Source organism: Pelodiscus sinensis, chromosome 2 (genome assembly GCF_052426305.1).
Source record: "Pelodiscus sinensis isolate ZL-2025 chromosome 2, ASM5242630v1, whole genome shotgun sequence".
In the NCBI taxonomy this organism is placed as follows: Eukaryota; Metazoa; Chordata; order Testudines; family Trionychidae; genus Pelodiscus; species Pelodiscus sinensis.
The window spans coordinates 171751167-171774160 of NC_143053.1; the positions used below are offsets into that span (position 1 = coordinate 171751167).

At 41.4% G+C, this 22994-nt stretch overlaps 1 protein-coding gene across 2 annotated transcripts in view; it reads left to right on the forward strand.

Annotated features, from left to right (window-relative positions):
• AOAH (acyloxyacyl hydrolase) overlaps window positions 1–22994 on the forward strand; it is a 127889-nt gene that overhangs the window by 60709 nt on the left and 44186 nt on the right. For both annotated transcript variants that reach the window (XM_089776546.1, XM_089776547.1), the window contains exons 10-14: window positions 114–162; window positions 1138–1186; window positions 2885–2979; window positions 18063–18154; window positions 21734–21816. In XM_089776546.1, coding sequence (XP_089632672.1) covers window positions 114–162; window positions 1138–1186; window positions 2885–2979; window positions 18063–18154; window positions 21734–21816 — 368 coding nt within the window. The remainder of the gene's footprint in view (window positions 1–113; window positions 163–1137; window positions 1187–2884; window positions 2980–18062; window positions 18155–21733; window positions 21817–22994) is intronic.

The following is a 22994-nucleotide window of genomic DNA, read 5'->3' on the forward strand; positions in this document are numbered from 1 at the left end:
CTTGTAGAAAATGGACCAAGAAGGCTGGTTTCCTTGAAACGTGCAAAGCATTTTACCATTAGCCCTATGTGATTATTTGTAATGCCATGTCTCTTTTTGTAATTCTGTATTAGCCCTGATAATTGGGATGTGGAAAGGGATTCTAACTGTAATGGTATATGGGTAAGTAAATTATATTAAATCTTGACATTTCTTCCTGATCTCCTCTCTTCTTCCTTCCTTCCACTCACCCACCCCCTATTTTAGAATTAGTCTGCAAGTGTTTAGACTATTTCCATTTACATACCAGATTGTGAGATCACAAGTAATACCACTGAAGTCACTGGGTGTACTTGCAGAATATGCTGCTACTACTTGTGAATAAAAGATATCTCTCTGGGTGGGTGGAGAGAAACATCCAGAGCTTTCTGAAACATGAATCTCACTATACTTCAGGTTTATAGCAATAAAACCCAATTATACAAGTGTTTCCTGGGCTGGTGCTTTGTTTTCATGTGTTAAGGGGGTGATTGTTTTGCCAAAGTTCCAGGCATCTTATGAAGTTCTGTGAGTGCAACATCCAAAAGGGAATGCCTAGAAGGTATAAATGCAGGACTATTTGATCTGAGGAAGTGGGTCTGGCCCACGAAAGCTCATCGTCTAATAAACCATCTTGTTAGTCTTTAAAGTGCTACATTGTCCTGCATTTTGCTAGAAGTTATAAGTATAACTAGAAGTATAGTGCTTCCATCGACATACCTGGAGACAATTGGGAAATTAAATGATCTACTGGAGAATATGGAAAAAATATGACTTTTATAGTGCAGCATTTGAAAGAGACATCAAATCCAAATTAAATCCAAACCAGATGCCACTTGAGAGCTCTGAAACAAGATGCTATTTAGATTACATTGGATTTAACACCACTCCAGTGACACAGTAAGACCTTTGAACTTCTTTGCAATCTCTCTTTTTAAAAAAGGGAACTCCCAGACAAAAAACTTAGTTATAAAAGAATTAAGGTTATAATTAAATCAACATTGTGATAAGATATTTCTTAGAAACAAATATTCTAAATGAAAGTCTTACACTTTGATTTATGCTGTCACTTTAGAGGTATCAAATAGACTTTTTCTCTTCCTTTTTCTCCTCTAACAGGGTGTAGATCCAAAAGATGGAATTCCATATGAGAAAAAATTCTGTGAAGGTAAATCATTAAATTTAGTACATGGCTAATTCAATATTTATGTTACATATATTTTTATACAAAACAGCCACGGTCATTGTAAATCTAGAGAAAAGAACAGATTTCACATCTTCTTTACAGTGACAAAAATGGCAAATTCACTCCTTGCTTTAATATGAGGGGAAAAACTCAAAGGGTGCATCTAGACTGGCAAGATTTTCCGCAAAAGCAAGTGCTTTTGCGCAAAAACTTGCCAGCTGTCTACACTGGCCGCTTGAATTTGTGCAAGAGCATTGACGTTCTAATGTAAGAATTCAGTGCTTCTTGTGCAAATAGTTTGACGCTCCCACTCAGGGATAAGCCCCTAAAATGGCCATCGGAGCTTTCTTGTGCAAAAGCGCGTCTATACTGGGCATGGATGCTTTTGCGCAAAAACACTTTTTGCGCAAAAGCATCCGTGCCAATCTAGACACTCTTTGCGGAAATACTTTTAATGGAAAAACTTTTCCGTTAAAAGTATTTCAGCAAAATCATGCCAGTCTAGACGCAGCCTTAGGGCATATGTTGTTATAAAATTGATACTAACTGAAAAATTATTTAAAAAGTGAATTTAGGACTGAGAGATACCCAGCTGAGAGCACTGAAATTTATTTTTTTAATTCATAGACCAGATACAGTGAGTATAGATGGAGAAGAGACTTTTATTCATCTTGCCAAGCTGAAGTTGTAGGGACTCCCTCTAGGAGTGAGAGGACACTTAAGTTGATATGCATATCTCTATGCACTTCACTTTAAATGCCACAGTCCCGACGGCTTCCTTTACTTCTCCAGAAGGAAGAGCTCTGGAGGCTGGCAGGGGCTCCTCTCAGCAGTCTATTTAGGTGTCTACACTAGACCCGCTACATTGAATGCTAGAAGATCAAGCTCTGGAAGGTTGATCTTCTCTGTAGTGCAGACATACCTTATGAAATGGACAGATACTAACAGCTCAGGCCACTTAAACACACACACGCATGTGTTATAACATGCTAATATTAAAAAATGATAACTTTCAATTGATATCTATATTGACTCACATTATATTAGTGACTTGAAGATGAAAACCTCCTTTGTGGAGCATTTTATCAGTTTAGATGGAAAGTGCTAAGTAACATTAATTATTAAAAAGTGAGATTGTTCCAATGAAACTGCCTTTAAGAGCCCCTGACTCACAAATCTAGTCTTAATATGAGTCATTACCATTTCTCTGATTATTCTAGTTTCCCTAAATGTTTGGTTTTAAGTATTTTTAATAAATATTCCATGAGTTGTAAAAATGAATGTTAGCTTCACAGCAGAGCCTGTGTTAAAATAACAATTCCAGCTTTGAATGAAATCTTATGGGATTCTTTCTCATTAAGCAAAAAGTGTTCTCTCTCTCTCTTGCTCATTCATACAACATGCCTACTTGTTTTTCGTAGATTGTTGTCACATCTGTTTAGCCAGGCTTTTGGTGCAGATGGAGTAAAAATCTCCTGTTCTAGGCTCTGAAATGAACACATTTCAAACACAAATAGTGGCCAATGCCCTATTTCCATTTTGCACACTGAATATACCAGTGCCGTTTCATTTTTTTTTTTATCTTTATCTTGTTGGGGTTTTTTTTATACAGAGATTTACTTTACGGTGTGACAAAGGCCAAAGGAATTTTAAAAACTACTAATGAAATGTACTTATTAGATGCGGAGTCCAAGGGGATCATTTTGTTGGGAGATTCAGCCGGAGCTCACTTTCACATCCCTCCTGAATGGATGACAGCAGCACAGATGTCTCTGGTAAGGAATTCTGTTCTGCTCATTGAAGCAATGCCAGCCTCAGATTGAAATGTGCCATCTCTCCTATTACATAGGGTGCCAACAGAGAACAGGTGCAAAATGCCCTTTGTTTTGGAAATCCATCGCATTTTTGAAGGAAATTTCCATGCAGTGAATTCAGCAGAGTGTTGGGAAGGGAAAACATCTCAGTCTATGCCAAAATGACTGCCAAAGAATTCTTTTAAAAACAAAATAAAGTGTCACATTTATAAGACAAAGACACAAATTCTTTGCTGCTATGACCAATGTTGCCTCTAATTTTTTCCATCCATGTGCAGAATACATTTTGTTATTTGTACCCAAGCATGTGTGGATGTGCACCACTGGTACAAGTACATGCTGCCAGCTAATCAGCTGGGTGGCATCTGAATGTCTGCTGGGTGGCTGCCTAAGTGCTCCATTTACAGGGAACACTGGCCATGACTCCTTTGATGTGAGTAGAGTTTGGGGCCAAATTCTTTGCTGGCCTAAGCTCCACTATTGCACAGAAAATAAAACCCGTTGGCTGTGTCTAGACTGGCCAGTTTTTCCGGAAAATCAGCCACTTTTCCGGAAAAACTTGCCAGCTGTCTACACTGGCCGCTTGAATTTCCGGAAAAGCACTGACGATCTCATGTAAGATTGTCAGTGCTGTTGCGGAAATGCTATGCTGCTCCCATTCGGGCAAAAGTCCTTTTGCGCAAAAGGGCCAGTGTAGACAGCTCAGATTTGTTTTCCGCAAAAAAGCCCCGATCACAAAAATGGCGATCGGGGCTTTTTTGCGCAAAAGTGCTTTTGCAGAAAAGCGTCCGTGCCAATCTAGATGCTCTTTTCCGCAAATGCTTTTAACGGAAAACTTTTCTGTTACAAGCATTTGCGGAAAATCATTCCAGTCTAGATGTAGCCAGTATGTTTATGCTGGAGCTGAGTCTTGACAACGTGTATGAAGCAAGCAGGAGGGTTTATTACACACAGCACTGGTGGAGTGTCACTTCGCTTGTTAGGCTTGGTGAACACTGCCAGACAATAGATTACAATTGATTATATAGGATGCTGATGGGCAGAAGAAGTGATGTGGGGAGGAGGGGGGAAAGGAAGATCCCAGACCCCCGGATAGGTGCTAACCATGAGGCGAAATGAGAGCAATAATCTGAAAGGTTACATAATGTTTTCCACCCATAGCTTAGGGTATGTCTACACTACCCCCCTAGTTCGAACTAGGGGGCGGGTAATGTAGTCATACGGAGTTGCAAATGAAGCCCGGGATTTGAATTTCCCGGGCTTCATTTGCATGAAGCCGGCCGGCACCATTTTTAAATGCCGGCTAGTTCGGACTCCGTGCCACGTGGCTACACGCGGCACGGACTAGCTAGTTCGGATTAGGCTTCCTAGGGTACATGACAATTGCGCATTTGTTCCTAGCACCATTGAATGTGCTATGTCTTGTCTCTCACCTGTAGGGCCTTTCCCTGGAATGTGATTGTCTGCGTTGTTATCTCTAGGATGACCTTCCTCCATGGGCTAAGCAGGGCCAGGGGTTCCCTTCTACTCATGCAACTGTGCCTTTGACCTATGTGTTCATAGGCCTGTTCCAGACTTGAGATTTGGGATAGGGGTTCTTAACAGAATATCATAGCCTGCCTCAGAAATTTTTACCCTACAGTTTGGCTTTATCAATGCAAGACTTGGGGGCGGGGGGTGGGAATGTTGTTTTGCAATCAGGCCCAGTTCTGTAATCCTTTCCTAGTTTAAATATTATGTATATAAGGAGACTCAGGGTGCATCTACATGCAGCATTATTTCAGAATAACGGCCATTATTCCAAAATAACAATGTGAGCATCTACCCAGCAATTTCGTTATTTCAAAATAAATTTGAAATAACGGATGGCTTATTCTGACTTCTGTAAACCTCATTTCATGAGGAATTAATGCCTATTCTGAAATAGCTATTTCAGAATTACAGAAGTATGGATGCTTCACTGCAGCTATTTCGAAATAGCTCCTCCCCAGGGCCATTCAAAGTAATTACCCTTCACCTCCATTGCCTCCAAAGCCTCCAGTGCCTTATCAAGGTAGCACACTCACATTAGGGGAGCCTGCTTCGGACTAATTTCAGGCTTCCTTGTAGTGTAGATGTGCTATTTCAAAATAAGCTATTTCATGGAAAAAATCAGAAATAGCTTATTTCAAAATAAGCGTGCTGTGTAGATGTACCCTCACTGAATTCAATAGGTCTCTTTGTATTAACATTGCTCACTGAATAAGGACTGCAGAATTTGCTGAGAGTCTAGCTGGAAAGCATTTGTCCTCAGTTCAAGGCCTAAATGTCATAGCTTTTATCCCATATGCACATAAAGAGCATGCATGTGGCATGTGACTGTCTGTGTATGTGTTGTGGCAAGGTCCTGGCTCAGGCCCCTTGCCCTAGGACACCTTCTGGTCCACACATCAGCCAGAGACCCCCTCTGGTGCAGTCACCCATGCCTTTTATTGTCAGCTTCCCAGCACCTCCTGTTTACAAAGCTTTTGGATTGTGGCAAACTCAGCCAGCCTCCCCTTCTGGCTTGGGGGCACCCTCACCCCCTCCTTGCTCCCTTCTTGGCTCCTTTTCACGGCCTTATATAGCCCTCTGGCTAATGAGGCCGACAGCTGTTTCTAATAGACCTTTAGGCCTGGCCTTGTTCAGCTGGTTCTAACTGACCTTTTCAGCCAGGCTGCAGTGGCAGAGCTTTGGGTTAGCCAGCAGTCTGTCACAGTGTGTATGTGAAACCAAGGATTCACTGCACTAGTATTAAAGGAAAGAGATTGTACAGGGGACTCTATCAACACCATAATGATGGCTCTTCATTTGGGTCACATCTCAGCATGAGCTCTTCATGTTTTTCAACTGGAAAAAAAAAAAGCCAGAATGTAAATTATACTAAGGATGCAGATATTGCAATTGCAAGGTGGAAAGAAAAGGTCAGGGGAGTAAGTCACTTGAAAAAATCCTCCAATATGCCCCTTTCCTTCTCTTTATTCCTCACTGAACAGACATCCTTATGTTGCACAGATTTGACCCACTAGTTGAGAAGGGTTGTATATTAATCCCTCTGGAGTTTATCAGCACTGCATTTGGGTCAGCAGCAGCGGGATTGCTCAGAAGTGACACAAAGTTAGCTGAAGAAACTGAATTTCTCTGTAGCATGCTAAACCCACACTGGCTCCTGAGGAAGAGGAGCGTGAAAAATGTGCCATTTGAAAAGAAAATATTCAGTGTCGATCATTACAGCATTCCTGGTGGCACGCAAATTTCAGTCAGAATTGTATGCATTTTCCATCATTCACTTTTAAAGCTGAACTGATTTAAATGTTCTCGATTAGCAGTTGTTTTTCTTCGTTAATAGTTTGAGAGATGATTAGAGGAATGACATTGATGACAGGGCTGATGATGGAACATAATGAATTAGTGGTAATGATAATTGAGATTATCTTGTCTAATAAATATGGTAATGATACTGACGATGATGACAATAACAATACAATAATAAAATGATGTATTCAAGCTACAATTTTAGACTGTCAGCATTTCTATTATAAATCATTGATGTTTAGATTTTACAACTTTTCTATAAACAGTTTCTCGAGGCTGAAACTTGGCACATAACCTTTCATATTCACAGCATATTTCCTACATGAAATGCAATAAAATTGGTTTTAAGATGTGTCAGGATTATCCAGTTTCTTTTTAGCACAGGTTTAACCCTTGTATAGTTAAGGTTAATTCCATGCCTTCTTCTGATTTAAAAAACTACTTACTGGAGGATTGGATGCAGGAGTGGATTTTAGCTAGCTGAGCCTCAAAGGCACTACAATTGTAGGGCTTCCTCAAATTCAGTGTCTCCTAGAGAGACATTCCAGCCACCTCATTCTTGAACTAGCCATTTCCTCTCCCTCTCTCATCCCAGCTGAGAAGAAGGCCTTAGTCCCTATCAGGTTCTTCCTCTCAGTCTAGCCCTGAAAGACTCATTCATTTTCTTATTACTCAAGTAGTGCAGTATCATCCGGTCCAGTCCATCACGGGCCAACTGTTCCTTGCTTTGTCCACATATAAAGCAGGTCTTCTCTCATGAGAATCAAACTGATTCCCTTGTAACTTGTCCCTGTTGGTCTCCCCTCCAAGCCCTGCTATGATGCCTGCAGTGTGCCCTTCCCGTGTGTTGCTCAATCCGCTGACAATTAGTCTTACACTCATTCAGGTTAGCTCAGTAAGGCCATGTCTACACTACACAGAAGATTGCCGCTTCCATGATTGATCTTTCAGAGTTTGATTTAGCGAGTCTAGTTAAGACTCGCTAAATCAAACTCAGAGAGTGCTCCTGGTGGCGACCAGTACTCCTGCTCTTGCCAGGAGTAAGAGGACACCACCACGCTTGACTTAAGGTAAGACAACTCCAGCTATGTATTCAACAGCAGCATGGATTGTCCCCCCGCACTCACCATGAGGGTGGCAGGAGCCAGAAAGGCCCAACAGCCTCCTCTGCCCTGCTGCACGACCCTCTTCCAGCCTGCTGTGTCCCGCTTCCCTGCAGCAGCAGGAAGCAGAGTGCCCTGGGGCTGCTTCCCACTGCTGCTGAGAAACCAACTGCAGCTGGCTAGGGAGGGTGGCACAGCAGGGTGGAGCAGGCTTCTGGGCCTCTCTGGCTCCCACCACCTGCATGGTGAATATGGGGGGACAATCCCTGCTGCTGCTGCACTAGGTGCCTCAAAACCCTCCAGGCCACATTTCTTGGGAGAAGAGGCAAGGACAAACTATTTCACTGGGAGAGTGGTGAAGCACTGGAATGGGTTACCTAGGGAGATGGTGGAATCTCCATCCCTAGAAGTGTTTAAGTTCCATCTTAACAAAGCCCTGGCTGCAATGATTGAGTTGGGATTGGTCTTGCTTTGGGTAGGGGGTTGGACTCAATGATCTCCTGAGGCCTCTTCCAGCTCTAGGATTCTATGGGCCAAGAAGGGATGAGTGGAAGAAATTGGCAAGCAAGTAGCAGTAGCAACACAGCAAACTACCGTGGGATCTGTAGAGAGCAGGGTTGGAAATTGTCTTGGAGAAGGTGTGCTAGAAAACACTGCAGGCTTCAGCAGTGGAAAAAGCTTATGTGACTGAATATGTTCCATGCATGTTCATTGGTGGGTGGCTGAGGAGGCTATCTGCTATTCTGCCTCCCCAGCCTGAACCACACTAAAAACATCCTGCTGCAACACCTGGAATTTGGAGGCAGAGAGGGGAGGTGCATTGAGCATTCAGCGGCATGTGTACAGCCCCCTGTGTTGGAAGGCAGTGCCTTCCTTTGCCTCATGGATGCACACACCCATGTTCACAGTCATGTGTCAAGGTGAGACTGGCTTCCCACAGGGCCCACAGAGGGGAGGGGCAGAGTAGGCATTATGCGGGAGAGAGGAGTCCCAAACAGCAGAGTGGGAAGGGTGCAGTGGGCAGTGGTGGGAGGGGGGCTGAGAGAATGAGCTGGATATGGTACTGAGACTCTTCTAGCCTCGTTGACTGCTGATTTCTCCATTGCAATGAGCAAAGATCAAACGTCTGCTGACTTTCTCACTAGTCAGCAATCTTTTATACCTCTGCTAAAAGCAACGTAGCCCATGCTCAAGTGGTTTTGTTCTTTCCTCTCCAAATGTCAGGGCCTGTTCTCATTGAACTCAATAGGAAGCCTCCTTTTTATTTCAGTGGGAACAGTATTTGGCCCCAACAAGAGATCAGAGAATGTGATTTTTCTCTGTCCAGAGACTGTTTTCATGCATGTTGTTCTGCCAGGCTGATTTTGATTGCTCCTCCTGTAGGTCATGCTGAGGAAAATAATGAAACAATTGCTGAACATCATCTGTACTTGCTATTTTTACCCATATTTCATGTTAGCATAATGCAAATACAAGCTTTCATCTAGACCAGAAGTTCTCAAACTGTGATCCGAGAATTCCATTCAGGTGGGACAAGGAAAGGTTTTTAAGGGTTATTTTTATAAAGCACTATTATCCTAAGAACTAATGGTACAAGCAACATTTGGAAAGATCACTCTCAGCAATTTTCAAGTGGTCCATGGAAAAAAAAGTTAAACTACAAAAACAATCAAGATACCTTACTTTATTTTTAGTTCCTATTACCTATAAAATAGAAGGAAGATGAAGGGGAAAAAATGAAAAATGAGGGAAGATGAGGGAGAATTTTCTTTTTTTCAGCTGGGGCCCAAGGGAGGCAGCCCCCAAAATGAAATCTAAGTCTGCCACTGCTGAATACCATTAAACATATTTGCTCAAATAGTTGCAATAATTACATTTGATTTGATTTGTTTTTCATCATGAATATGAAAGTGGTAGTCAAGTAGTCTGAGCATAGGATTGAAAGCAGAAAATCCCTGAGGGCTAATCCAGTCTCTGACACTGATTCTCTTACTCATACCTAATTTCTGTGTCTCCGTGCCCCCATCTGTAAAATGGGGATAACAGCAGTTTTTCTACTTTGCACAGGGTTGTGAATACTAATTGTTTCTCAAGCATTTTGAGAATGTGTAGTGCTAAACGCTATTGTTAAATATCCTTCATATACATATTTAAATGAAATTTATATTGAATCTGAATGAGCACAGGAAAAATGTTAATTTTTCTATCATTTAAAGAAACTAGTTATTAGTTAGAGAGCGAGTATGGTTTGACACCCAGATGCAATTATGTCTCTTGATCACTTTGTGAAGAGGTTTACTACACTATGCATGAGTTTTTTTCTGATGACGTAAACGAGTGGGTAAAATTGGGGTGAACTTTGGTGCATCTTGAGCCAGGGCCAAGTACTGCACATCTTTGCCTAGAGGACTCTTTTGGCCTGCCTAAAATTTAACCTAAAATAATTCTGCTCTTCCAATTCTAAGCCTTTCTTGAGCAGGAATTGCTAATCAGTAATGTGGGTTTGGGTTGTGAACACAGAGTGAGCTAGTCACATCCTAATTCCCACAAAATCATCCTGAATTGAGACCAATTCAAGAGCATGATTTTAAGCCCAGGGACGGGGGAGGGGGGGTGAGGAGGTGAATACATTAAACTTCTCCAGTACTTAGCTCCCTCTGTCACATAGCTACAGTACAATGTAATACACTTTGCTTTGATTCCTCCAACCTTCCTGTGAATAGATACTTTGGAAAGTGAGTTACTGAACAGTTTCTGTCTGCATTCATTGGCCCCCCCTAAAATGACTCAAAGATGGAAGTTCAAAAAAGAAATGTTTTTCCTGAAGTATTTACATCTTGGGGGAGTAGGAAATTAATATGTTGTTTTTTCAGATTTATTAAAGGGCTAAGTTTGCAATTTAAAGCAATTCCTTGCATCCTTCAGTTCATCAGCACCACACCAAGATAGACGATTAATTATGGTTTTATAGTTGAGTAGATTAGGCACGAATTTTCCAGGAGAGACTTGGGGGGGGGGGTTGTAAAGAGACTAAGGAATGTCTGTTGTGCCTTCTTACACTAGCTGTCCCTGCTCTGCTATAGGGTACAAATTAGATTGAACCAGGGGAGGATTTCAGAATAAAAGATCAAATCTCCTTGCTTAAGAAGTCTCAGGTTATCATGCTGGATAATGTAATAATCATCAGCAGAAATGAGACCCAGACCTTCAAAGCTGAGTAACTAAATGTAGGTACATAAATCTGCATGTGGGCACTCACAGGAAAGGTCTGATATTTTCTTTCAGAAGTGTTGAGCAGCTGTCATGGCCTCACTGAGGTCAATGCAAGCAGCGGGTTACTCCCCACCTCTGAAAAACTAGCCATTTGTTTACATGTCCAAATATGGATTTTAGATGCCTACAATTAGGCATCCTATTTTCATCAATTTGTCCCAGTAAAATGAAAATCAGGCCAGACACTTACATTCACTGGCCCTAACTCGTCCACAGGAAAGCTCCCAGGAGAACCCAGTGCAGATGTGGGGCGGGGGAGAGGAAATCTGCAGGGTTTCCACTGTGTCCTATGGTAGGAAGGGACAGTGATTTGAAAGCTACATGCAGAGAGTGTGGCCTCCTCTCTTCCAATCCTCAGGTGACCAAATATCCACAGGTAAAATCTGTCTTTCCTGAGATATTTATGGAGAATTAAAGCTTCTACTGTTCTCCCTTGGCTCATTAACCTAAAATCCCCTCACCAGCCCCTGAATCCTAACGCCTACTCTGAGGGATTTGAATACAAGGAGCAACAATAGGTAAGAACTGAAGCTGAGAGTGTTAGTAAGTCTCCCTGGGTTTTGTAACAGATGAGTGGCTCAGTCCTTTATGAGTTCTGACACGCCCTTAAATCACCAGAGCCTGGAGCATACAGAGGTCACATGGAAGATCTTTGACAGGGCAAGGAGCATTGATACATATCAGGCCATATCTTACCTGAGGATCGACTCTCTGGTGATAGATCCACTGGAGTTCGATTTAGGAAGTCTAGTAAAGACATGCTAAATCAAATGCTGAGAGCAACTCCTTGCTGTTGCAAGGAGTAAGGGATGTCGATGGGAGCCTTCTTCCGTTGACTTCCCAGTGGGGAGCTGCCCCAGAAAATCAATGCAAGGTACATATCCTGCATCGATTGTTTCCACAGTGTAGACGTGACCTCAGGTTCAGCTACACTCCGATCAGTGGTTCTTGGATTTAGCATGTTTTGTGTTAACCGCCCCCCTCCCACATGGAAATATTCAGCATTTGTGCTCTGTCTATTTGACATAAAAATACAAAAGTTTGTAGTACAAAGACATGTCTCTATAACCAAAGTGGAAATGTGCTGTAGGTGTTTTTATATGAAGGGCTTTTCTGAACAACTTGTGTTTTAAAAAAGCTTCCATGTCTAGCAAAGGATATTGCATTCCTGCTGCTCTGGCCATCTGCTAAGAATTTACTTCCAAAATGCATCACTTCCCTATTATAATGTGTCCAGGACAGGAGATTACCTCTAAATCTCATTTGAAAGGTGATTCTTTTGAAGGTAAAGGCCATATACCATCCGGTTCTGAAATGCTGATGATACTTCTAGGAAGCTGAATTTAAGATAAGTGTTTCTGAACTCAGTAGATTTTGATTTCATGCTGCAGCAAGAGCAAAATATATCCTTAATCTAGCTGTGATGAAATAAATATCTGTTTACCCAAGAGCAGAGTGGTTCTGGTCTTTAAATTAAATAAATGGTTCATATTTGTGGCTCATATCCCTTCAGGCTTTTTCCTCACTGTTTAGATGTTCACTCATGAAGAACACCCACCCCCATCAATCTCCCCTACACAGCTTCAGCTATGCAAATAGCAAAATAGCATACCTCAAAGCAACCTATTTTCCACGGTTTCTTCTGTGCAGTAAGGTCAGTGGGGGCAGCTCCCCCATGAACTTTGGCAACTCTTCTCATTCTGGTGGACTACCAGGCTCAATGAGAGAGCACTCGAAGATCAATTTATCACATCTAAGCAGTTGTGATAAATCAACCGCCGGTAGATTGATTGCTGCAGCATCGATGCACCATGTAGTGGAGACAAGGCCTAAAAAATGTGCACTCCAGGCTTGCTCCTGCACCTAGGGATGTAAGCGACTAGTCGACTATCTGATAGGCAAAAGCTAATCAGACAGTTGACTAGTCCCTCGACTAGTCGCTTCCTTCCCCTCTTACTGCCTCTATCAAAGGCATCTGGGGGGAACAGGAGTTGGTTCTGGGGGGAGCTGGCTTAAAAGCCGGTTCCCCCCAGCACCGTCTCTGTGGGGCCGCGGGGACCAAGTGCGAGCTAGGATATTCCCAGCTCATGCCTAGTCCCAGACACTGCACCTCTGCTTTTTAAATGTATTAAGAGCCTGCTGGCTCTTAATACATTTAAAAATCAGAAGTGCAGCAGCAGGGACCTGGTGTGAGCCAGTACAGCTAATTCCTGGCTTGCTCTGGGTCCCCCTGCACTGCACCAACCTTTTAAATGTATTAAGAGCCATTTAAAAGGCTTAAAGCGCAGCAGGAGGGACCCAGTGCGAGCTGGGACAGCTGATTCCCAGCTTGTGCAGGGTCTTCCCTGCTGCACACCAGCCTTTTAAATGTATTGAGAGCTGACAGGCTCTTAATACAATTAAAAGGCAGAGCTGCAGTGGGGTTAGCTGACAGGCTAATCAACTAGTCTACGGAAAATCCATCAACTAGTTGATGAGTTGATTAAATAAATTTAACATCCTTACCTGCACAACTGAAAGTAATGGGAATCTGACCATTTTAATGGGAGCTGGATCAGGTCCTGTGTTTGCTGGAATTGAATAATGTATCTACTGAACCACCCATGCTCTAGCTTCAGACTTATTTCCAGCAAAGTTTATGCTATTTTCTATAAGCAAATGTTTTGGTCTTCAGGCTGCTATATTGTTGAGAAATTGGATTTTTATTTTGCTAAACTGAAACCTGCGATTTGCACATTATTGATGTTACACGGGGACAGAAACAAGGACTCTGCATTGTTAACAATGAGGGTATGTCTACACTACCCCCCTAGTTCGAACTAGGGGGGTAATGTATGCATACCGAACTTGCTAATGGAGCCCGGGATTTGAATTTCCCGGGCTTCATTAGCATAAAGCCGGCGCCGCCATTTTTAAAAGCCGGCTAGTGCGAACCCCGTGCCGCGCGGCTACACGCGGCACGGACTAGATAGTTCGGATTAGGCTTCCTAATCCGAACTATCTGTACGCCTCGTTCCACTTGGGAATGCTGGCTCTTAATACATTTAATACGTTCCACGAGGCGTACAGATAGTTCGGATTAGAAGCCTAATCCGAACTATCTAGTCCGTGCCGCGTGTAGCCGCGCGGCACGGGGTTCCCACTAGCTGGCTTTTAAAAATGGCGGCGCGGGCTTTATGCTAATGAAGCCCGGGAAATTCAAATCCCGAGCTTCATTAGCAAGTTCGGTATGCATACATTACCCCCCTAGTTCGTACTAGGGGGGTAGTGTAGACATACCCTAATTTATTTATGCTGTGAGAAAAGAAACATAGGCTGAAATTTTCAAAGCTGCCATTGGATCCTGGCCACCCAGTTCCCAATTTAAATTAATCAAGCAATTCCCATTCAGTTGAACAGGAACTGTGTATCCCAGATCATGTCATGGCTTTGGAAATTTCAGCCCTCGTGTCACGTGTGCTAAATGGTTTTGAAGACAGAGGACATTTTCATAAGTTCAGAAGAGGGTTAGGTGCTCAACTCTTCTTTGTAAAATATTCCCCTGTGTGACAGACCGGGCCGTGTCTGGGCACAGCTGAGGGCATCCGCTCAGGGCGAATTGCTCAAATCCGGGGCTCCTTACAGCCCCCCCGACTGGTGACCTCTCCAAATAGGCCACAAACCAGTCTCACAGAGCGCTTCAGCTGCCTGCCTGAAGCCTCCCGAGCAAAACCCCTCCGACACCCTAGCAATATCCGTGCCCCAGATGGCCCCGGGCCTCATACATAGGTGGGGGGTCCTAGCACCCAATCCCACCTACCCCGAACAAGTTCTGTCCGGTTCCAAGAAACCAGCCACAGATCCCTGGTCAATTTACCCTCTGGACCTTACCCACAAATCACGCTGGGCCAATCCTTTAGAATCTATATCTAAAGGTTTATTATTACAAGAAAGAAAAGCTTGAGAGTAAGGTTATTAAAGTACAGTACGTTACATGCACCGAATCTCCCAGTTCTCGATGCAGGCTCTAGCAGAGATGTTGCAGCTGCTGGTTTAAAAGTTCTTATTGCACATCCTACGATCAGGATGGGTTCACAGGTCTTCCGGGCTCTTCAATCCCTGCAGTGCTGAGCTGAGAACAAAATGGCATCGACCACATGGCCTCTTTATACTCCTTCCTGGCCTCTTCTAGTATGTAGCAGGTCACCTGGTCCTCAGCCTCTCTGTGTTCCCTGCTGGCTGCTCTCAGGACAGCCCCCATTCTTTGGGTGTGTCTTTGGCCCATTGAGAACCATTGTTCCACAGGTAATTAGCATGTCCACAGGCTCCACAGGCTCGGCCCTGCCCAATGCTTAATCACATGCAGGGAAATCTTCAGTTTCCACACAGATTACAGATCTACACACACAGACATTATATACTCACATAAACAGTGTACACAGGATCAGAAAACAACAAGCTCCTATTCAATACCCCACATGGCTCCCTTTCATACAGATTTCTGGGGCCAACACCCCCTCCTAGGGGTGCAGCAGCGATCTGGCTGCTTCCCTCCAACTCAGTAATGTGACACCCTACCTTTAGCAAGTCATGGCAAAGTTCTTTGGTTCAGATTCACTTGATTTCAGCATAGCTTGGTAACTGTGTACAAATCACCCATTGTTTTGACTGCCGTACATGGTAGAATTGTGATTCTTGAGCTACAGGTAATACAGTACATGATTTTCAAACCAGGGTAGGCTATACTACCATTCTAGGCTAAGGCACCAGCAGAAAATGATTCCTAGGCTAGAATACTGCTTCATAACTAGGCTTAGCTGGAACATTTAAGGCTAGAACACAGTTTCAAGCTAGAACATCCTTGTAATTGTTTTCTGCTGAAGTCTGGTTCCTAGGATGCACCATAATTCCCAAACCAGGGCAGTCTAGAATAGGGTCTTTAAGCTGGTATTCAGGCATGATCTAACCTAATGTAGAACTCATCTAGTGCCTCCTTCTAGACTAGGGTATGTTTGCATGTTAGCTTAAGCTACATTCTGCTAGAAAGTATCTTTTTAGGTTAAGACATGCTTTCCAAATTACATCCTTGTAGAGTCTGAGGATCAGATTTGGGCATCTAGACACCAAAAGATGCAGATAGGCTCTAGACACTTTTGAAAATACTGCTAGGCACTTGTCCGCATCTTCCAGTACTTAAATCATTTAAAAGTCTGTCCCTACATACTTTGCTGGATCTGGGTCTGTGCTGAACTGGAATACAGTTTTAGGTTGGAATGTAATGCTAGGCTAATACATGGTTTCCAAGTCAGTTTCAACATGGTTAGATGCTGGTTATATTTAATCTAAATTATCTTGAAAACCAGCTTAATATCATATTGTTAAACTTTCTCAGGGACAACAGTTCTCAGCCCAGTGTTGGCCGGACCTAATGAGAGAGTGGTTTTAGACACCTGTTTTAAAATACATTTCATCATCTTTCTGAAGCCTTACATGTGTATTCTGTAATTGATAAGGGATCTTAAACAGTATTTTATAGTTACTGGATTTATTTTATGCATTTCATTTCATCGCTAATAATAAATTTATTTTAAGACAAATGTTCAAAAGTGACCAGCCAAATTGTGTGCTTACTCTCTTACAGTTGTGCAGCATTCCCAAGTACTTGTGTATCTTCAGTAAGTGCCTGCTTGCACACACACATCTAGAATTAGAAGCAGACAGATTTGAAAATTGTCCGGTGTTTTCATAAGAGTAAGATGAAAGGTTATTGAGCCAGAATCATTTTCACGTTGGTTGCTAAAGCAGATTTACTGTAAGTAGGTCAAAGATGATGTGACTTGCTATAAACTGGCATCTACTGTGTATTATGCTGCTTATAGCTTGACTTCATGATTTATGTTACCTTCCTTTTCCCAGTCCCCTGATCCCTGACTCTTAGAACCAAAACCAATAGCCATATTCAGGCAAAAATGCCGTCCACCTCAATGATAATTTTGCTGGAATAAGGATTTAAGACTGTAGGATTTAGTTCTTCTGTTGTTCATTGTTCACCTCTGGAAGGAATTATCCACATGCTGGCTGTATATAGTTGTGAGGGTTTTTAAAAAAAAAAAAACACAATTGGTTTAAAAGAAAATGAAGCTAATAAATTAAATGGATTACACCAGCCTTTAGGTTCCCTTGCTTTATGCTGTGACCTTCCTTTGTTTATTTCCTTTTTTCATCAACCATTTTTCAGCATGAGTACAAAGGACTTGTGCATTTGCCTTTGAAAGTGTACCTTGGATTAGTAAAAGCTGAAAATTTACTCTCTCCTCAAACAGGGATGAGAGAGAATGATCTCTCTAGGCCTTTTCCTTCCGTTTTTTCTTAACAGTTTCACAAATCAAAATGGAAAAGAATAGAGTGGAGTATATTAAATGCACAATAGAGCTTTCATCTGCATAGTGTCTTTCATAGAAAATGTGTTAGAGGTAAATACAAGCAGAAGCTAGGAAAACATAAAGTCAGCATCTGTTATCATTAAAGCTCTGTGCTAGCAGTTCTTCCTGGTGCTAAGAAGGTATATAATCTGTTCCCCGCTCTTCTTCCATTCATATGCCCTCCTCTGACTCCTTTCCCCATCATTGAATTCTCCCCTGAAGCAGAGGGGTCCCCCAGAATGCCGGTCTTGCCATGGGGAAGATTCCCTCTAAGCTCTGTGACTAAAAAAATTGAATTAAAAATGTTGTCTATGGTAATACCTGGAGAGATTGACTGAGGCTCGGGTCACCAAGATTCACCTTGTGTAGTTTCTATAATAGCATATGTTTCCATACAACCCTTCCCACAGATCTTAGAGGTTAGTGAGAAAAGGAAGGCTTCAGCCTTGAGGTACATAATCCCCTATGTAATTATGCCTGTTTTCCCATCATCCCATAGCATGAGCCCTTAGGACCCATGTAGCTGTTGGCTCATTTGCCCACAGACATCCACCTTTGGAATGGTCCATGAGATGGGTTCAGAAGTTATTGCTACAAATAGATATCTACCACTCCTGTGATGCTGTAGGTGTTGTACATGCTGTAGTTTGTGAAGTACTATGGTGTTCTTCAGAATCAGAGGTGATATTACAATATATGCGCTTAAAATGTTTCTATTAGTGTAAGTGTTTATTGGTTCTACTGTTATTCCCCATGATAATGAAAGGAAATATCTCACAAATAAATATCAACTTTTAAGTGTGACCACTATATAAATGTAAGGTAGTATTACTAATTAGCTGATGCTCCAAATTGAAAATGTTATTTGATTCTGCAAATGGGTTTTTATTTATGAAAACAAAACCATCTTAATTGTTTTTAAATTTCCTTTCAGAAATCATTTTCTAATCTCCCAGTGGCTCTTACCAATGAGTTTGACTGGCCCCATTTCTCAGGGATCACTGGATTTCTGAACTCCACAATTGGGTAAGCTAGGAGAATGGCTAAGTCAAGTTATAGCAAGCCTTAAGGACAAGACAAAAAAAAGGGAGGGTGGGGGAGAGAGGAGAAATCAAGCAAAGATAATTGGAGAAAAATATAATGTTTGGAAAAATAAAAGTGCTGAAATGCTGTGCCTCTGCTTTTCCTAAAACCATGATTGTTAAAGATTGTTCTTTATACACACACTCTCTCTCTCTGCTCAGACATTTTCACTAAGGGTGCGTTTAGATTACATGGCTCCGTCGACGGAGCCATGTAAAGTAGTTTACTCGACATAGTCAATGAAGCGGGGATTTAAATAATCCCTGCTTCATTAAAATAAAAATGGCCGCTGTGCTGTGCCGACAATCAGCTGATCCAGCACAGCGCGGGAGTCTAGATGCGGCGTGGCTGAAATGAGGTTTACCGGAGCGGTTGACAAAGGCTTCCCTTGTCGACCGTGCTGCATCTAGACTCCCATGCTGTGCCGGATCAGCTGATTGTCGGCACTATTTTACATGGCTCCCTCATGTGTGGAGTTCTAGGCCCACCTCATCTACTCCTTCAACTTTGTTTGCATGTTGCACAGTCTCGACAGATGGTCAACATTTCAGAAAAAAAAATTAAATTAAAAAAGATTATAATTTTCTTTTTCCACAAGCCAAAAACATTAACATAAAGCTTTTGGAATTTTTTCCCCCTTCCCCAGAAAAATTAATTCCAAGGATTTAAGATATTGGAATTTTTTTTTAGATTTGTACTTTTCCCCCATCTTGTTTCCTTTTTGCCATTGAATGACTAAGGTCCACATTTTTTGGGGACTTTTTCTTTTTTTATTTTTCTTTTCTGCTTTTCCCATTCTAATATTTGCAAGTCCTCACCCTTGAAAAAGTCACCAGGAAGAAGGAAAATGAAAGTCTAACTCTACCACTTTGTAACTTTTACATGGTTGGAGATGTTTGGAAAATTTGAGGGCTAGGGAAATGTGGGTGAACGAAGTCCTTGACCTCATTCACTTTATTGTGCTGAATGGCAAAATGTTGAGGAATGGGGGCAACAGGAGGATGAAAGGAAGAAAAATTCAAATGTTTTAGAAAAATATTTCACAAAAAATAATAAAAACAAATGACAAATTGTTCCACTTTGAGCTTTGTGAAAGGAAAACAACTTTAAATCATCAGCATTTTTCCTGAAATTATTTTTCCATTTTTTGACCAGCTCTAATAGACTTCCCCATGTGGTATGGAATCCATAAACTAAGTAATGGACACTGAGCAGCTCCACTACTTGTTCATGACCTAGAGACTTGGATTTCAACCTCTCCAGACTACTGTGCCTCCAAGTTTGATCTTACTTAAAACCTACTTACTTACAAAATCAGACATAAATCACAAAAGTGCCACAGCACACTGTTACTGAAAAATTGCTTGCCTACTTACTCCTTTTCCCATATGAGTATAAAATAAATCAATTGGAATATAAATATTGTACTTACATTTCAGTATATGATATGTGCAGCAGTATAAACAAATCATTGTATGAAAATTTAGTTTGGACTGACTTTGCTAGTGCTTTTTATGTAGCCTGTTGTAAAACTAGATAAATATCTAGATGAGCAGATGAACCCCCTGTATCTCTGGTTGAGAACCACTATCTGTCCTACAGAGGCTAATCGAGGTGTATGTAGTAAAGTGGTCAAGATAGGGTTAATAATGCCTAAATTAACATGGGATGGAGAGTCCTGGTCCACTCCCATACCCCTTATTTCCTGTTTAGTCAGCGTGAGGGTTTTTTGTCATCCCTTTGTTGTGGTGTATTTAAATAAACAGCAAGTTCCCAGCCAGCTTTCCTGAGAGTAAACTTACTTTTGTTGCACTGAGTGGTCCCTTTACAAAACTAGGAGAAAAGAGTAGACCTAAGGGTTAGCAGATATCCATCTGGAATCTGAGTATCATTGTTTACTCCCAGGATGTTTTTAATTTGCATATCTATTATAAAATAATTGGGCGAATCTATATCTGGAATATGTAAATTTGGACTTAACCAAAGCCAGCTAAAATCCTATGGAAATTGAATTTTAAAACTGTATGCTGTTTTGTAAGAAGAATTTGTGATTTATATTGGTTAAGTAAATATTGTATTCTTTGACCAGTACATCCTGTTTGCTTTGCTTTCCACTTCATACTGAAAGCTTGAGAGATTGAATGTGTTATTTCTATAGCCTCTTTTGTAGTTAATGGGCAGCATGATCACATTTCAATGTAGGTAATATTTTTTTTGTACTTTTTTTGAAGACTTATCATGGCTTTACATTTATCAGCATTGTGTTTGCCATCTTTTAGCTCAGATTCCTTTACATCTGAGTTCAAACCTAACATCAACAGCCCCAGTAGGGATGAGCAAATATCAGCAAGGATTCTAGAGAGCTGTCTTTTTAGCAGCTTTCCTTACAGCTATTCTGCTTCACAGGGATTTTTACATTTTTCTCTGCAATACAAAGGAAAGGGGAAAATTGATCAAACACAATCTGTCTTTCAAATCAGTCCACCCAAGATTAAAACACTGGGAAATGAATGTCCTGCCAATACTTCCTCACTTTTATTTACTGTTCCACAACTATAACAAGAAGCCAAAATCTCTGTGTGTCAGTAGCATTGCTTTGATAAATGTTATCCAGCATAAAGGTTGGTGGAGCAATTATCTGAAGAATCAGTAAAAACACAACTAGAAATATGGACAATTTGAAAACCACTGGCAGCCTATAAAGAGGTTTTTTGGGAGATATCTAGATTTCTACTTAAATTGATATTTTTAAAAGAACATTATTAACTGTAAAAAGAGGAGGCAGAAGAACAAAGAAACATCAGGTTGGGATCTAAAACCAATTTCTGACTTTTCAAAACCACTGATTCTTCTTGTTCTTCTGAGAACTAAATCCAAAGGATGCTAATCCCTTAGCCAACGCTTCAGGCTTGGGATCCTGCTATGCCACGCAGCAAAGCTTTTCCTGGTCATTTATGTGAGAGAAGAGTTGAAGTGAAAATCCTCAGAAATAGCCAGTGCAATTTAAACCAGGCAAAGGCAGTTTTATCTTTTTCTCACCCTATGGGTTGCTACTTCTGGCTACTTGGTCTTCCCTTACGCTTGTTAACCTGCTCCCAGATTGCTGCATTCTGACAAATCTTCCCCCAAAATGTTAAGTTGAATCTGTTCTTAAAACTTTTATAATCAAATTGTCAAAATTGCCATATTCTGTTGGCTTAAATTATGCCTAAATCCCAAAATTAAACTGGGATGTGCGTGCGTGCGTGCATGTGCGCATGCTGAGTGGCATAGCAAATGAAACATGCCAAATAATGGTTCAAACCTGCCAACATTCACTACCATGAGCAGTCCCATTGTGTCTTCAGTGGGGTTACTATTGATAATAGGTATTATATTTGGTAGTAAATACCAAGCCCAGTAGATAGTGTATGTAGAGTTGGGATCTAAAACTGTTGTATATTGTAATGGTTTTTTAATATACAATGCACCAGTCCTTTCCTTTAAAGCTAGCCATGGTTACCTTTTGTTAATGTGTTGCAGAGGCTGGACAGACTCCCTGTATCTACGTTTGCACAGAAGAAACCGCTGCAATCACAGAGACTTCCAGAATATTTCCAAAAATGGTACTGTAATCTCATTTTTCCCCACAGATGAAAGTTTTAGCTTGATGTTGCATTAATGGGTACAGCTCAGAACACCATTCAGAAAAATGCTGCATCAATTGCAGAGAAGTAGAGAGCAGGATCTGTTTAATATGGTGTCTTTTCTGTTTGATTCAATCTCTATTGATTCTGAATAAGAACTTATTTATGCTTGATCTCTTTCATAACTAATAAATGACCTTTGCCTAACTAATAACTGATGCTCTTCCCTTTAACTAACCTAGAATTCATTTTTCTCTATCTAAATCTTTTTCCAAAATTAAAAGTTTAGCTCTTAACACTGAAGTTTGCATTGACATGCTGTGCCTCCAGAATAATGAACTTTAGAAATTGTTGCTGGAGTGGAAATTGTTGGTGCCCTACCTCCTATGGCTATTATACATCAGTGATAGAATTACAAGTCATATGAAGTCCAAACTGCTGGTGTGATACAGAAAGTCACCATGTTCTGAGCCCTGGTGACAGAATGGGTAGTGCCTAACATGGTTAGAATACCATTTGGTGTTGTAATGGAGATAGGAATGAATCTTTCCTGAATTGTGCGATGGCCTATGGTTAGCTCCGCAGTCATCCTGCCTTCTTAAGGCAGGTTGGTTCATTCATCTGATTTCTGCTCCCAAAAGAAGCTCCTTCCCCATCCCTGATTGTGTACTGTACCACCTTCCTGGCATTCAGGTGTGTGTTAGGGGTATTCCTACCCCAGTGTGCGGAGTTGTTCTGGAGATTAGCTGCTCTATATGCAACCCAATCCTTTATCCCCCTAGGGCTGTTAGAGTATAGGTCAGATGTTTGCATAATGTATACATAATACAGTTATTTAAGATGGCCAGGTGACCTTAAAGATTGGCTTTCACAGGGTCAGAGGGCTCAAGTTCAAATCCCATTGGTACAAGTACTAGATGATTACAATGGCCCCTTTTGCTTTTATAATATGTGCATATAATATCATCTTTCTATAGCAGCTTTATGTTCCCTCCTCACTGGCCTTCTTTTATAAATCTGGTGAGCTCCCCATCTCTCTTTCTTTTATTTCAAATAGATATTTTACAGCTATATTACCAAAACCTATGGACTACTTCTATACTGCACTCTCTTGCGCAAGAAAATATGCAAATGAGGCAAAGCGGTGAATAGAACTG